General features: G+C 46.1%; 1 protein-coding gene across 2 annotated transcripts in view; it reads left to right on the top strand.

The window, feature by feature from the left end:
- slc6a11b (solute carrier family 6 member 11b) overlaps nucleotides 1-17620 on the top strand; it is a 220431-nt gene that overhangs the window by 53052 nt on the left and 149759 nt on the right. For both annotated transcript variants that reach the window (XM_086001774.1, XM_086001773.1), the window contains exon 7: nucleotides 2473-2607. In XM_086001774.1, the coding sequence (XP_085857900.1) occupies nucleotides 2473-2607 (135 nt within the window). The remainder of the gene's footprint in view (nucleotides 1-2472; nucleotides 2608-17620) is intronic.

Raw genomic sequence — 17620 nt, 5'->3', positions numbered from 1 at the left:
AACCTGAAGGAATGTGACTCCACACTTATAATTGTTCACTTTCTGGGCAAGAGAGGTCTATTGGTAGTTATTAACACTTATCACATCGTTAAAAGAGTACTTACGCTGTTAATTACTAGACTTAACTTTCTGTGGTGAGTTTAATGGGCAATTAATGTGCAAATGCAGCAAGTTCATCAAACTCACGGGAAGGTTAAGGGCGAGATGCTGTTTTTTGCAAAGCTAACAGTGGAGTGACGCAAATCGACCAGCAACTTGTGCCGATTCGCAATTCACGGGGTATCCCTTCCTCGCTACAAGTTGCTAGCCGATTTGTGCATTAATAACGGCGTGAGTTGTCAGATGCTGTTATTTTGTCAGTGAAATGTTATGCTAGTGCAGCAGGAGTCTGTGAAAGTTGGAGGTTAAGGCACATTTGGAGACAGAGTAGAGAAGCTTTGCTGTGCAGCTGACCAACGCTACACATACCCTGGACCTGGCTTGTACTGACACCGGGTGCCAGTAGTGTTCCCTCCTCTAACACTGACATCTTTCCCTTTGATGAATAGAAAAACACCCAACACATCTGCCCACTTTTAGTTTGATGTATAGTGTGACATGTCATCCATTACTCCTGATATTGATGTGCAGAATTAGTCTGATATCACTTTTTTTATCGTGGTCTTTCTACTTTCTACACTGGCACTACCATGGTGTTATAGTTGAGTGCTTATTCAATACTGGTTTAGCCATTGCTATTGCATGCAAGTTTGCTTCTATAGTGTTTTCACGATGTTGACCTTCCCGGGACAATGTTCCGAATGTGCGCTACTGCGGGAGCTTTGTCTGCCAGCTGTGTGTACTGGGACAATGTGATAAGCGCAGCCCTCAGCGATGCTCCCCATCGATCGCCCACTCGTGTAAAATCAAACCTAATTGGGACCGAATTTAACTTGTGTGCAACCAATCGACGGAGACCAATAGGTGCTGGCCGGCCGCCTCTTAAGTTTAGTGGGTGTCAAAAAGGCGGCCGGCCAGCAAGGTAAGTTGTGGGGGGGGGGGGCGCGGACGGGGTTCGTGATTGTGGATGCTGGGGGTCCTGGGGCGGCAGTGACCTGGATTATTTTTGTAGGCCCCGGTGAAGCATTTCTGTTCCTCTGGGGCCCACAATAGTAATTCGACACTTACCTTTGGCGGGCCTCTTCAGTTCCATTGCCTGTGGAATTGGTCACCAGTTCCGACCAAAAATGGCAGTCTGGGCTCTACTTAAGTCATAGGGCCCCGATTTCTATATTAAACGGGGCCTATCTCCTGAAACAGGCGGGCCCTTTGAACATCCAGTGGTAGGCACCCTTTCAAAATGGAGCCTGGCACATCGTCGGTGTTAACGGGGTGGTACGTCTACCGAATCTATTTTGAGGCTGTCACCGCTCCGTTAATGCCAGACGAAGGCAGTGAAAATTGACCCTATTGTGCATAGCCTTTTGCATAACGTAACAATATATATTATTTCCATCTGCCGGGTGAAATCACACTAAGCGATATCAGCACATACCAATGCATTAACGCATTTGTAAGAAATTCCTTTGAGCTGTTGTAATAACGGCATTAACCCAACAGTTTTGAACAAATTAACACCTTTGTTAAAAAGTGGCCACAGAAATTTCATCTGCGGCATCACGTTTGATATTGGACAGTGTGATCTCATCCCATTTTGTATTTTATGTCATTCCCTATTCATAGAACCACAGAAGTTTACAGCACAGCCATTTGGTTCATTGCGTCTGCGCCAGCTCTTTGTTACCGCAATCCAAAATTAATCCCCTGCCCTGCTCTCTCCCACAGCCTGGTATCTTCCTCTGCTTCAAATATTTATCCGACTTTCCCTTAAAAACACATGCAAGGGCCTCTGCCTCAACCACTTCCTGTGACAAAGCGTTCCAAACTCCAACAGCCCTCCTTGGAAGGAAATTTCTCCTAATTCAGTCTTTCGGGGTAAAAACCCTCTTTTAATGAAAAACAGGTGAAAGAATAAAGTTTTTCCATAACAACCTGTTACTGAAATCGTGGGAAAGGCTTTGAAAATGCTGTTTCTCAGAACATGATTGCATAAGTACCCCCTTAAATATGGACATTATAGGGACTCTCATTTTTTGATGCTGAAAGAGGAATCTCAATTTGAAAAATGCCCATATTCACTTTATAATTGTAATTTGACGATGTGTTTCTATGCATTTCTGAACGTTAATGGAATGGCATCACACAAGTGATGGAATCATGCATTTTGTTACCCCATGTATCATTTTTTTTAAATGCATGAGTTATGTAAAGCTAAATTTTTAAAAACACAGAAAAACCGGTGATTTTCATATGGTCGGGCGTTATTGCAGATAATGCAGGGTGTGTAACAGTTGCCAGGTAATGCTGATTATTATCCTTTTGTTGGAGAATAGTACAAAGGCAGAGCTGATGGCTTGTATCCTCTGTTTTCAGGTGGTGTATGTAACAGCAACGTTCCCCTACCTGATGCTGCTGATTTTATTGATTCGAGGAGTGACTCTTCCCGGAGCTGCAGATGGAATCAAGTTTTACCTTTACCCGGACATCTCACGTCTGTCAGATCCTCAGGTAGGAACACCAAGTACAGATATTATATTTCAGTCCTCACCTTCAGCCGACACAAGTAATGAACGGAGTGGCGAGCAGGCCCCATATTGATAAAGTTCAGGGACTAGTGACCCAGTTGCTGTAAGTAAAGTTCACTGAATGCATAATGAAAACAAACCATTATACACATGATCACTGATCTATAGGGCCGTCGTGGTAACTAAGTTGAATTGAGGGTTGGAGCCTGTAGGCAAAATACGGAGGAAACTGTTGCACAATTCATCATAATTTCTATAAATTGAAGCAGTTTACTGTTTCTAATCCCAAAAGGCTAATTTCATGATTAGTTCCTGAAAAGTGGATATATTGTTTATCAGCATTTGTTGTCATATTAGAAATTAAGGGGGAAAAATTGAGTCGCGCCCCCTTTGGGGCGCTAACTTGGCCGGGGCGCTACTTTTAGCGCCCTGACAAAATTAGCGCCCCCGCGGCCAAAATTCATCGGTAGCGCCCCAAGAGAGAAGTGGGGTACTACAGGAAGTGCCCCGCCTCCCTCTTGGGGCGCTGCGAGTGAATACCGTGGTGCTACGTGCAGCAGCGCCACGCTCTGCGCCACGTCGCGCCGCGGTACTGCAGGCCTTGCTCCCCTTCTTAAAGGGGAGGGGCCTTGCGCAGCATGACCCGGGGCCCAGCTGGGCCACCAGCGATTGGAGTGCCGGCAAAAGAGGCCGGCACTCAAGAGAAGTGCTGGGCTCACGGAGCGCAGCCGGCACTCCGTGGGGGGGCTTCATAGGAGGCCGGGGACGGCAGAGGGGGCAGGTGCTGGCAGGCAGCCAGCAACAAAAATGGCCGCCCGGCACCTTCCCTTTAATTAGCGCCGCCCCAGCCACAGGTATGCCCCCCCTCACCCCGTCGGACATAGCATCCAGCGGTAAGTCAGGGGGCGCTACAGAAGATCGTGGCCGGTGCGCAATTGGGGCGCTGCGCACGGTGATGACGTTATCGCCGGCTGTGCAGTGCCGTGGGGCACTAACGGTTACCGCTGCTGCTAACCCCCCTGCTGAATTTCACGGGAAGCGTTGGCGGCGCCGCACCCAGGCGCTAGTTGCTTTGCGCCCCGTTAGCACCCTCTTAGGGCGCTAATGGGAGGCGCAAAGCAACCGAATTTTTAGGCCTAAGAATATTCTGTCGCAGGAGTTCTTCTGTACTTTTGACAGTGAAAAAAGTGTTCCATTATGGTGTTCCAAAGTGTAAACATTGTTGTCATTACTTTTAATTGAGTCTAATCTGGTAGATTTATTCAATAAAAGAATCAGTGAGACATTGACAGAAGGCAACTGTGTGTTAGCACAGTATAATGTATAGCCTGGACAAAGACAAAATAAAGTTCAATGTACAGGAGTTAAACCAATGGACTAAGTTGTAATTGTCCTTAAACAGAAGCTGTGGGGTCTTTGGTAGGAGTTTTGTTCTCTGTGAAACATGTTTCTGGCATCAGTGTTTATATCGAATTAATTTACTGCCAGTTTGCAAGGCATATGCAGTCCTGGGGCAACCTGCTGCAATTCTCAGCCTCTCTTCAGTGGCGTCCCTTGAAAGTACAGTCAAGACCGGGAACTCAAAATCCGGGCTTCACACCTGCATTTCACCACTCTCTGGCACAATGTGTTGGAGTCACTGTAACACCTGTACATACTAGTAGTTTTAATTGGGTTTGAAGCCCATAACTGTCTCAGCAGCACCACTTGTAGAAACTGCCACAACTGTCTATAATGATTTTCTTTTAAGTATATCTTGGATTGGAAAAACACAATCAGAAAATGTACGCCACCCGCTGCTTCAGTTGGCAGCAGTCAGTTACACATCACAAAACAGTTTCTTGGGCCCCCACTGTGACACACAAAGCTTGCACAAAACCTTAAAGATCATTGATAGAGCTCTCACTGAAGGCATAGCTAGCATCAAGTGTCCCATGGTTCATATTATTATAATACTCATGAGACACACAACATTGCCCTTTCAACGGTAATAAATATAAATTAATTTTAATGAGACAAGAAGAAAAATGCCACACAATATACCAAAGCTCGTGCAGCACTTCTTTTTAAAGCAATAGAACATATATGGGGCCAGACTTTGAATTGTTGTTCACTGACTATAATTCTGTGCACTGATCTCCATGTTCAGTTGTCCAATCTGCCCTCCCATTGAGCGAGGCTCCATGCCAGGAGCACGAGCCCGTAAAAGTTACCCCAAAGACTATTTGGTAACTTGGTAACTCTGAACGTCTGCCTATTAGAGTCCAGTTGTAACAGGGTGGGTGGAAGGAGAAATGGCAGGAGAGGACTGAGGGGAGTCAGAGCTCCCTGGAATAATTCTAATACTTGGACTTTTTTGATTCCTTATCAGGGTGAGACGTCTCAAGATCTTTACACGATGAATAACTTTTGAAGTGTAGTGACTGTTATTACGTAGGCAAATACATTTTGCAGTTTGAGACAGCGGGTGTTCTAAAAATAAAAATAACACATCTTGGTACAGAAGGTATTGCACGCAGCACCAGTTCATTGAACTGGAATCTGTTGTCTTAGTTTCACTTTACTCTTCAGAAAGAGCCTGCATTGGAAGATAAATGGGAATGCTGAGGTGCATCTTCCATGATTTCTGAAAGAAATTTTAAAGTAAGTCAGTGAAAGATAGCTGTTTGGACATTGTCAAATGGTATTTTCCAAAGAAACGGTGGTTACTTTGAGAGGAACTTGTGTTCACACGTATGGATATGAAGCACTGGCAAAGTGCTTGGGGGTTTTCAGTCCATCTATTCCAACAAAGGCTGTGGCCCCTCTAAATAAGGCCCACTTATATGTCCTATATATTTGTGTCAGCTAATGTTAGTGATGCTTGCAATTGGCGGATAGATACCAGCAAACACTAGACTAACTTATATGTGAAAAGATAGAAGTGATTAAAATAAAAATAGTGTCTTTTTATCCTGAGCAATGCTGAGGTTCTGTTACAAACCAAGAGATTGTTCTGTCTGCTGTTGATTTGTAAGTTGCAACTATACGCACTTGACTCTTATAAATTCTTCATCTGATTGCTTGAAAGAGCCTTTAATTAGCTGACTCTGGTATTCCATAGAGCAGCAGCCCAGAGGATGTTGATTAAACAGAATCCAGATGTGAGAGGAGTCAAAGTAAATAAAAATAGTGTTCAGAGGTCCCACAAGCAGCCGTGACGTAATTGCTGTAAGTGCAGAAAATCTAAACAATTGTAAAGAGAAAAAGGCAGAAGTTCAAGGATCTCTCGTTCAATCACAACGGTCAACTTTGAAAGGAGAGCAGAGAAGTCAGGGCAACTGGAGAGCAGTGGTAAATGTGAGCGATCACTGATGCTGATGAAAGCCAAAAAGACTTTGTCAGCTTTTAATAGCTTTATCGCTGAACGTATAGGAGAGGCAAGAAAAATGACTGTACAGAGAGTAATGGATACAATTTAAGATCACGAGGTTGACAGGCTACCTACATTACAAAAACAAATGCAGAGGCGGCTAGTGAAAGATCAGCCAAAATGCATATGCAAATACTGTTAACTGTTGACCAATTAAAATGAGATCCAGCACATGTCAAACACAACAGGCAAGGCGCACGTAAAGGAAACAAAAAAGTGGAGGAAATTATCTCCACTAACTGAAAGAAAAGCTACAACTCAGAGAAAGCTGCAACTTCAGATATACCTGGTGGGTAAAAATGGCTAAAAAAGTTGATTGTGAATGGGGAAAAAAAGTTTTATTTATATAGCGTTTTATCATATCTGTCAGGTAAAGTGCATTCACTATTGTTATTTAGACTAAAATGGCAGCCATTTTGCTCACAGATGGTGACACTGAGATGAATGGCCAGTTAATCTGTTTTTGGTGGGATTTGAGACAAAGATTTTAGCCTGTACAAGGACAATGCCCAAACTTATTACACCATCCAATTCCTCTGCCTCCTGCCACGCAGATTATTGAATCATTGGATCTGTTCTTAAAGTAAACTGATTGAACTATTTGTTAGGATTTTAAAAAGTATGTCGCACAAAAGTGCATATTTTGAAATATGTTTTGTGGTCCGTGTATATAGCTTACAGGCACGTACTACCACTTATTGTGGTTTTCCACTGCTAGACACAGTTAGCACTATAGATGAACCTTCCGTAGTGCACTTGTGCACTAACAATGACAATAAAGTTGATTATGATTATGATTATGATTATGAACTTTAGTACGTACAATCATGCAATGCTGGATGAAACTATTTGATCAGGATTAAGATTTGGTTTAAATATTTAGCTTAGCTCAACTATATTGAGTCCATATGAATATGTTTAATGAACAATGCTGATTTGATGCAGACATTCTCTGGTAAAGTCTGAAAGATTTACTACTCGTATCATGTTTAACTAAATTGATTGAGATTTTGATGCGGTAACAGAGAGGGTTGATGAGGGCAATGCAGTTGACGTGGTGTACATGGATTTCCAAAAGGCGTTTGATAAAGTGCCGCATAATAGACTCACCAGCAAAGTTGAAGCCCATAGAATAAAAGGGACAGTGGCAGCATGGATACAAAATTGGCTAAGTGACAGGAAACAGAGTAGTGGTGAATGGTTGTTTTTCGGACTGGAGGAAGATATACAGTGGTGTTCCCCAGGGGTCGGTACTAGGACCACTGCTTTTCTTGATAAATATTAATGACTTGGACTTGGGAATACAGGGTACAATTTTGAAATTTGCAGATAACACAAAACTTGGAGTAAAGTGAACAGTGAGGAGGATAGTGATAGACTTCAAGAGGACATAGACAGGCTGGTGAAATGGGCAGACACGTGGCAGATGCAATTTAATGCAGAAAAGTGCGAAGTGATACATTTTGGTAGGAAGAATGAGGAGAGGCAATATAAACTAAAGGGTACAATTCTAAAGGGGGTGCATGAACAGAGAGACCTGGGGGTATATGTGCACAAATCATTGAAGGTGGCAGGGCAGGTTGAGAAAGCGGTTAAAAATGCATGCGGGATTCTGGGCTTTATAAATAGAGGCATAGAGTACAAAAGCAAGGAAGTTATGATGAACCTTTATAAAACACTGGTTTGGCCTCAACTGGAGTATTGTGTCCAATTCTGGGCATCGCACTTTAGGAAGGATGTGAAGGCCTTAGAGAAGGCGTAGAAAAGATTTACGAGAATGATTCCAGGGATGAGGGACTTCAGGTACGTAGATTGACTGGAGAAGCTGGAGTTATTCTCCTTAGAGCAGAAAAGGTTGAGAGGAGATTTGATAGAGGTATTCAAAATCATGAGGGGTCTTGACAGAGTCGATAGAGAGAAACTGTTCCCATTGGTGGAAGGGTCAAGAACCAGAGGACACAGATTCAAGGTGATTGGCAAAAGAACCAAAGGCGACATGAGGGAAAACTTTTTTATGCAGCGAGTGGTTATGATCTGGAGTGCACTGCCTGAGAGGGTGGTGGAGGCAGACTCAATCGTGGCTTTCAAAAGGGAATTGGATAAGTACCTGAAGGAAGAAAATTTGCAGGGCTACGGGGAAAGGGCGGGGGAGTGGGACTAGCTGAAGTGATCTTGCAGAGAGCCGGCACGGGCTCGACAGGCCGAATGGCCTCCTTCTGTGCTGTAACCATTCTATGATCCTATGGGGGAAAAATTGAGTTGATTTGCACCTCTTGTTAGCGCCCCCGGGGGATGCTAATGGGGCGCAAATCCCCTAGCGCCCGGGCACAGTGCCGCTAGCACCTCCTGTGAAATTCAGCAGGAGGTTAGTGGCGGTGGTAGCCGGTAGCACCCCGTGGCGCTGCGCCGCCGGCGATGACGTCATTGTCGTGCGCAGCGCCCCACTTGCGTCCCGGCCACAGACTTCACTTGCGCCCCCTGAACTATCGCCGGACGATATGGCCGACAGTGTCAGGGGGGGCGTTTTTGCAGCCGCGGCGGCGGTGATATCAAAAGCGACAGATGTCGGGTGGCCATATTTTTTGTCCGACTGCCAGCACCTGCCCCCTTCCCCTTTTTTCCTCGGGGTGCCGGCCGCGATCACTCAGCCCAGCACTTCCCTTGAGTGCCAGGCTGTTTTCACGGCACTCCGCTCCCTGGTGGTCCAGCAGGGTCCCGGTGCGCGTGGCGCTAGGCCCCTCCCCTTTAATCAGCGGAGGAGGCCTGCAATGACGTGGCGCTATGTGCCGATGCGTGTGGCACTGTTGCACGTAGTGCTGCGATCTTCAGTAGTAGCACCCCAAGAAGGAGGTGGAACGCTTCCAGTAGCGCTTCACCTCCTGCTTGGGGCGCTACTAATGAATTTCTGGCGGAGGGGCTTGTTCAGCATTGTGTTAAGTCGTTTCTTTGAAGCATCTATACTGAAGACGTTTTTTCCAGTCTAGTTTTAACTTTCTCAACCAGTTTTGCCCATGAGGGTTGGCCTGTTGTTGTAGCTCGCTACAATAATAAGCAGCTTTACTGACTGGCCATTGTGTTGAACTGTACATTCCATTTGTCCACATGTCTCTATGGTTTCTCCGGAGTAGGTTTTTAACTCTATGGTACTCTTTGTAAGTGGTACTTGATTAAACTTACTCTCATATGTGCCCTTACTCATGATAGAGCAGTCCGCTGCCATGTCGATACACATATCAATATATCGCTCGTTGATCAAAAGTTTTGTACGGAAGTCTTTCTCACGACTGCTAATGTTGCCGCTAGTGGCACTAGATACTATAGATGCCTAGTTCTTCAACATCAGGTGTGTTCACTTCAATATTGTGAACTCCTCCCTTTTGTTGTCGCTGCTTTGCATTGCCACTAGAATGGTTCTTACTTCCTACTTTAGATCTAGCTCTGCAAGCTGTTGAAATATGGTCTTGCTTCTGGCAGTGAAAACACTTTGCATTTCTGTATTGGCAGGGCTGTGGTGAGTGATTTCCATTGCAGTGATAACCAGTCACTGAACTGCTCTCTCTGACATGCTTTTGACCCAGTCTCACAGCTTTAGGTTTGGCGGTGGCTTTGTGACTGTAGACCTCAGCTGCACTAGTCACTTGAGTTGGACGGAGCTCCCTAGCATTCTTAGACGCCATCTCCATAGATAGGGCAATTTTGCATGCTGTGTCAAACGTTAGGTTCGGAGTGTTCAGTAACTTGGACTGTGTGCGCTCATCAACCAGCCCACACACAAACTTATGTCGCAACACTCGATCCAAAAATGTGCCGAAGATACAATGCAAAGACAGGTTTTTAAGAGCTACAATGTACTCACTGATGGTTTCACTTTGTTTTTGGTTTCTGGTACCAAACTTATAGCTCTCTGATATTTCTAACGACTTTGGGTTGAAATGGTTCTCGAGTTTCTCGACAATGTCTTCAAACGACCCATTCTTCACTTTCCCTGGCCTGAGTAGGTTTGTCTCCATTAGAAAAATTGCTTTCCTCCGTTCATGAATTAATTTATTTTGACTTGAACATTCTCATCTGCACCTTCAGTCTCAATAATGTTATTGGCCCTAAAAAAATCTCCACCCGCTCAATGTAAGAACTGAATGGTTTGCGAGCTCAGTCATACATGCCGAGGCTTCCGATGAATCCCGTAGGCGCGGCCATGATTGTCCCGATCCCATTGAACAGTCACTCGGCACGCTATCTGCATACCTTTGCGAATCAATGCCGCTGTTGCTGTGTATACATACACGCGAAGGCGAAGCACAGACGATTCTGCATGAGCATTAACAGTAAAACAGCGCAAAAAATTCAGTTCAGGTGTCACAAATTCACCTTAAACTTGTCCACTCGAAGGTTGAACACTGTGTCCTTCCATGATCCCTAAAAATGGTTTTGGGATCCCATTGTCGTCGGCAAAATGTAATACACTGGGGTAGAACAAATGAAGGACTGAGACAGGATGAGTTGCTCGTTCATGTGCTTGCTTTATTAGGCCAGAGCGAACTGAGCATGCTCATACCAAATCATGTAATAATACATTACAACTGCAGGAAGATATCAATGAACTGGTCTGGTGGGCAGAAAAGTGGCAAATGGAATTCATTATGAAGAAGTATGAGGTAATGCTTTTGGGGAGTGCAAACATGGCAAGAAAATACACAATAAATGGTAGGCTACTGAGAAGTGTAGAGGAACAGAGGGACCTTGGAGTGCATGTCCACAGATCCCTGAAGGTAGCAGGACAGTTAGATAAGACGGTTAAGAAGGCATATGGATACTTTTCTTTATTAGCTGAGGCATAGAATATAAGAGCTGGTAGGTTATGCTAGAACTGTATAAAACACCAGTTAGGCCACAGCTAGAGTATTGCGTACAGTTCTGGTCTCCACATTACAGGAAGGATGTGATCACACTAGGGAGGACACAGAGGAGATTTATGAGGATGTTGCCAGGACTGGAGAATTTTAGCTATGAGGAAAGATTGGATAGGCTGGGGTTGTTTTCTTTGGAACAGAGGAGGCTGAGGGGAGATTTAGTTGAGGTGTATAAAATTATGAGGGGCCTAGATAGAGTGGATAGGAAGGACCTATTTTCCTTAGCAGAGAGGTCAATAACCAGGGGCTGTGGATTTAAAGTAATTGGTAGAAGGATTAGAGGGGAGTTGAGAAGTTTTTACACCCAGAGGGGGATGGGGGTCTGGAACTCACTGCCTGAAAGGGTGATAGAGGCAGAAATCCTCATCACATTAAAAAATTACTTGGATATGCACTTGAAGTGTTGTAACCTATAAGGCTACGGACCAAGAGCTGGAAAGTGGGATTAGGCTGGATAGCTCTTTTTCGGCCGGCACAGACACGATGGGCCGAATGGCCTCCTTCTGCGCTGTAAATTTCTACCTATGATACAGTATAAAAGCAGAGTCCCTTTGGTGCTAGATCCTATTTAATTTGCTCATTTTATTAACTAATTCACAAAATGCATTTACAGTATTTTCCTTTACAGCATTACATAAACCATCTGGTTTAGTTCCAAATGATGATTAAGTTTGTTCAGTGTTATGATAGCCTCGAGGCAGTAACTGAGATTGAAACAAGCTGTGAGGATCATGAGACCGTGACAGGAATAAAGCTGTACTAAATTTGAAACTGCAGAGGTATCTGGTGTGAGGATTTAAGATAGAAAGGGGTATAACTTTTAAAAGTTTGGAAATGTAGCTCCAGGTGCTATGTTTTTCTCACTTTTAAAAAATTTGAATTTCTCGCTCTAAGAGGGAGGTGGAGCGCTAAATCAGCAGCAGGCGGGGCGGTGAGTTCGGCGGCGCTGCACACTGGGCCGTGCAGCGCTGCCGCGTTGGAAGGCTCCTTCCTGCCCTTAAAGGGAAGGGCCATCGCTGCAGGCTCTGCAAAAGAAACGGCTCCTACCTGGACCACCAAGGGAGCGGCGAATCTGAGCGATCAGCCCGGCACCCACTCAGAGTGCCGGGCTGATCGATCGCAGGCAGGAACCTGCGGAACAAAACAGGTACTTTTTTACTTCGGTCACCTTGCCTTTAAGCATCGCCCCCCCCACCCCCCCCGAAGCGGCCGGTCGCGCGATGCACCTCCCCTGAAGCTGGACGTTGTTTTCGCCCGGTTATACTTCAGGGGGCGGAAATGAATTTTGGGCACAGGGCGCTACTGGGGCACTGCGTGGCCGGATGACGTCAGGATCTCTGGCCGCAGGCGGGCATGGCGATAGGGGTTACCGTCGGGAGGCGCTAAGGCACCGAATTTCTAGCCCTTTAAAGTCTCCCATATTCCTATCTAATATTAACTTCAGTTTTGGGAAAGGCATAAGCAAGCTTATTTGTTTGCTTATTTATATTTTCAATAATGTATGTTTGTGAGTTCAATGATTTGGTTTCACTTTCCATTAACAATTGATGATTAATCAATTGACCGAGAAAGAAACGAGAGTAGGTTATTTCAGTTGGTTTTTTTCACTGCAGAGATAGCTTTAACTCATGGCAACCTCTGACCTCTTCATGGTCTGGACTTTCCTCGAAAACCCCCAGTATTTAGGTGGATCCGCAGCAGTAAATGAAGGGAAATGGGGCAGTGAGGTGTTCACCGCAACCCCACCTCACAAATGGCTGGTCAGTATTTTCCTCCCAGGAACCCGAGCCTTCTGCCCTGAGTTTCCCTGTGTATAAATGGTGGCCGGTGGGCTTGGGTTTAATGAACCTCTCTACTTCTCTCTCTATCCACCCTTATACCACCACCAGCAAACAATGTGACTGCAAACTTGGCACTGTGAAGGCCAGTACAGTGTCTCAGAGGTGGGAGTGTAGAGTGGGGCCAAGGTTTCTGGAATATTTTCTTACCTGCGGGTCTTTCAGAGTCTGAGAAGGGACTATGATTTCTGAAACTTTTTTTTTACATCTTAGGCCTTTAGAAGTACTTCAGAAATTTAAAGTGAGTACAGAAAAAAAAAATCAAGAATTTGTGGGAAAATAATGGATTTCCTTATGGGAATACCCTGATGCTGCAGGTGGGCCTTCTGTAGTGTATGTACCCGTCTACCTTTAAGGGAACTATTGAATGTAACCGTTCACCTTTAAGAGAACTACTTTAGGTGTGGCACTATTTGTTTGGCTTCTGTATACTGTAATACCGATAGTGACCACACCAGTATATAAGTGTTGTGGCCGGATTGCTGGGGCAGATTCGCCCGGACCTTCGAATAGTAAAGACCTGTTTGTTTGTTACTTCTGAAGTCTGTGTATTTATTAACTGCACAACCCACAGACTTTACAGTGGCGACGAGGCCGATCGTACCCTGCGGCAAGACTACCAAAGCAGCGAAGGGCGTCGAAGAGAGGCAACCGCCCTCGTCGTGCTGCTGGGAGAAAACACGAGGCTGCAGCAACAGAAAGAGAAAACACGAGGCGGCAGCAACAGAAAGGAAGCAGACTAGCAACAAAAGTTCATCAGCAACAGGCACTGACTACCCTTTTACCACGGTGCGGAGTGAGCCGATCAGCAGGAAACAAGGCGGCCGCGGAGACTGTGAGTAGGGGAAGGTGTAGAGAATATCCGGAGGATAAGGGCTGTGCACTCGACCACGGTCGAGGGGGGAACGGAGCCGGTCAGAAAGTCGGGTCCAACGGCGTCGTGAGACAGTCAGACCTCGATCGGCGGGAAAAGCTGGGCAGCGACCGCAGCCACGAAGCGCTGAGACTGGGAGTAGGCGCGGGAAGAGAAACCCAGCCGCAGCCGGGGAGGGAAACACCGGTCTGCGAGAGGGCTGGGAGGCGAACAGGAACCGTGCGGGTGGGAGAGAGAGACAGAGCCGAGCAAGGGGAGAGAGACTGCGCGAGAGCCAGTCCAGTGGCTGAGCTGTCCTCCACCAACGGGGTAACCAGAGCCGGTAGAACCGAACGTGCGGGAGAGGGAGAGACAGAGCCGAGCAAGGGGAGAGAGACTGTGCGAGAGCCAGTCCAGCGGCTGAACTGTTCTTCACCAACGGGGCACCCAGGGCCGGTAGAACCGAACGTGCGGGAGAGAGAGCGACAGAGCCGGGTACGGAGAGAGAGGCTGCGCGAGAGCCAGTCCAGCGGCTGAACTGTCCTCCGTTAACAGGGTGTACCCAGCGCCGGTAGAGCCGTGCGGGCAGGAGGAAAAGACAGAGCCGAGTAAGGGGAGCTGTGCGAGAGCCAGCCCAGCGGCTGAACCTGTCCGCTGTGGGGAAAGCGTACCCCTTCCACCAGGAAGAAACGCGGGAAGCCGCCATTAGGCGGAGGAGACGACAGAAGCGGGAAACCGCCATTGAAGTGGGCGGGGCGAGAAGGAAAGAGCGGGAAACCGCCATTTTCGCGGGAAAACCGCCATCTTAGAAATAAACAAATAAATAAGAATACTTAAAGAAATACTGGTGCTGCTCCCAAGGGAAGAAAGATGCCTAAGAGAGGGAATATTAACGATTTTAATTCTGAAATAGAAGACTGGGCCACGTACGTGGAACGCATAGAGATCTATTGCGAAGCCAACAAAATAGAGGAAGACGACAAGGCAATAACATTGCTAAACTCGATGGGGGCAAAAACATACGGGCTCTTGAAGCATCTAATAGCACCAAATAAACCAGCGGATCAGACCTTCGAAGAGATTGTGGCTGTGCTGAAGGACCACTTGAACCCCACACCGTTGATGCTGGCTGAACGATTCAAATTCTACACAAGAACGCAGAGGAAAGACGAAAGCAATGCGGAATACTTGGTCGAACTGCGTAGGCTAGCGAAATACTGCCAGTTCGGAGGGAATCTGACAGAAGCGCTGCGGGACAAGTTCGTATGCGGATTGTCCAAAGAAGGGACGCAGAAGCGACTACTGGAAGAGAATGACCTCACACTGGACAGGGCTGTCCTTAGAGCTGCATCGCACGAAGCCGCAGCGAAAGGAACGGCGGAAATGCAACTAAAGGCGGCGGCACTCGGGGTGGACCAAATTACTTCAAGCACAACAAAATGCTACCGTTGTGGGAAGACAACGCATGACCAGAATCAATGCTGGTTTAAGAACCAAGAGTGTAGGAAATGTGGCAAACTGGGTCACATCGCGAAGGTATGCCGGTCCGGGAAAAAGACCAACAATCAAAGGAAGCCACCACAAGAAAAGTACAACAAGGTACACAAGGTGGCTGAGAAGAGTTCAGACGAACAGAATTCAGACTCAGACCCAAACAACCAGGAGCTGGGTAGTCTGAGAATCCACAATGTGGGTAAAGAAACGGATCTACAGACCATCTGGGTCATACTAAAAATAGCTGGAGTCCAAGTAAGAATGGAGCTGGACACTGGATCAGCTCTATCAGTCATCAACCGAAGGGACTACCACCGGCTATTCTCTCACATACCTTTAAGAAATACCAAGTTCGTATTACAGACATACACGGGGCATAACGTATACCCCGTGGGGAAAATAAGAGTCAAGGTGAGAGATAGGGGTAAAGAACACCCAAGAATGAACTTGTACGTATTACCTGAGGGAGGACCACCACTTCTAGGACGGGAGTGGATTAAGAAAATAGACATGGAATGGCATTACCTAAAAGCCATAATGAGGGAGGACTCGGTGCAAGCTATTAGCTCAGATTCTGAAATGGATGATGATAAGACCAATTCGAATATGGAAGACAAGGCTAAAAGGGACTTGCCGACGATGGGGAAGAAAACGAAGACATGCAGAAGGACTTATGGTACCAAGAAGAATAAAGCTGCAGAGCAGAACTCCAGGTTGACAGAGAATTCTGAGCCTGTTCAAGCAAAGGATTCATCCACGACGGAAGAACACCGAGCTCGGACGCAAACTTATGTCAAAGTACGACAACAATTAGAACAGTTGAGTGACCGTCTCGTACAAGAGATGAAAAATATGGAAAAGTTCTGGGACACCGAATGGGAGAACCTGGAAAGACAACAGAGACAGCTAGCTCAAGCAGAGAGCGACCATAGAGCCATCGTGGCCAAATACCAATCACATTCCCCTGATGCTGTTCAGGAACTAGAATATTTACAGAACGAACCAAAGGAAGAGGAATCTTCAGGAAGCCAGGATTTTATTCCAGTTCTTCTCTACGACTCCTTACAAGCAGAGTGTGAGAAGTTGAAAGAACAGTATGAACAGGCCCAGGCTACAATTCTGGAGGGGGTTAACTCGGCAACCTCCGAAAAGCTAGTTTCAGTAGAAGCATATGAACAACTAAAGGTTGAACATGAGCAAGAAGTCCAAAGGCTGCAGGAAATTCTTGATGGGCTCAAGGCCAAGACAGACTCATCGGTAGAAGTTCCATCCATAGATGAGAAATTAGAGGTGAAAAACATGGCAGAGCATGAAAGACAGGATGTCCAAGAACTCATAAAAACATTGAAGGACACCCAAGACAAATATGAGGCGGCAATGACCGAGGTTCAACAACTTGAAGAACAGATTCAACTGGGAATCCTTTCAGTGGAAGAAAAGGAAACTGTAAGAAACTCAGAGACTGTAAGAATGGTCCCTGAACATGAACTAGAGAGCATCAGGGCGCAACTTTTCCGAGCGCTGAAAGCCAAAGTTCAAGAGGAACAGAAGGTGGAAGTATTGGAGGGAAAGGTGGATGAAATGGAGAAGACTCTGATCCACCGTGTTCCCAGGGAAGAGTTAACGGTCAGCCAACTCCTTCATATGCTGAAGGACAAGACTCTGCAAGGGGAACAATCTGAACACGAGCTTCAATCTTCAGGGGGAACGAGTTCGGAGCTCTCAAAAGTCACGGAGATAGCTGAGGTGGCAACACAAATTTTACAAGGATGCCAAAAGTACGTTGAATCACGTCAAGGTGAACAGAAGAATGTGGAAACCGTTACTTCAGTAGAAGGATTAAATAGCCTGATAACGCAATTCCCGATGGAAGGGAAGGTATTGAACTCACAAATGAGGTCCGTCGTGAAGGAATGGCAGATAACCCAGGAAGAGCGGGATGAATATGAATGCATGAAGAAGTCTTTTCAAGAAAGATGTCTAGGGAAGGAACCACCGTCAGCTAACGTCCAGACGGGTGAGGAGGAAGAAGAAGGCTCTCTCGCTGGCCTAACTCAGGACGAACCCGAATATTACCATGACCTGTTGAGTGACACTGAATATTACGAGGATGTGGTCTGCCCAGCTTGTGATGAAAACTCCCAAAGTGCTGAAATCCGGATGAAGCACTTAAGGTCTAAGGAACATAGAGAGTTGGTGGCGCTACAGCTGGCAGCCGAGAAAGGAGCTCCGAGAGTTTCAAAAAGGCAGAAAAGAAAAAGAAGAAGCAGAAGATAATAACTGTCTAAAATATTAGCACTTCTACCATCTCAGGCGGGACACTACGAAAGGAGCTAAATTAGTTGAAAAACTGGAAAATGTCAAGACAGCCAGTTGGTTGTAAAAGTCCGCACTGCTGGTTCAACAGGACGAAAGTTCAAGCTGTTACGTCAAGAAAAAGGCTATGGAGGAGTCACGCTAGCCAGGTGAACCGGCTACACCAAAGAAAT

Source organism: Somniosus microcephalus, chromosome 11, assembly GCF_052327205.1.
Source record: "Somniosus microcephalus isolate GS21.2 chromosome 11, FLI_Smic_1.0, whole genome shotgun sequence".
NCBI classification, from domain to species: domain Eukaryota; kingdom Metazoa; phylum Chordata; class Chondrichthyes; order Squaliformes; family Somniosidae; genus Somniosus; species Somniosus microcephalus.
Note: the sequence above shows the minus strand (reverse complement) of the source record. Positions and strands in the feature narration are given on the sequence as shown.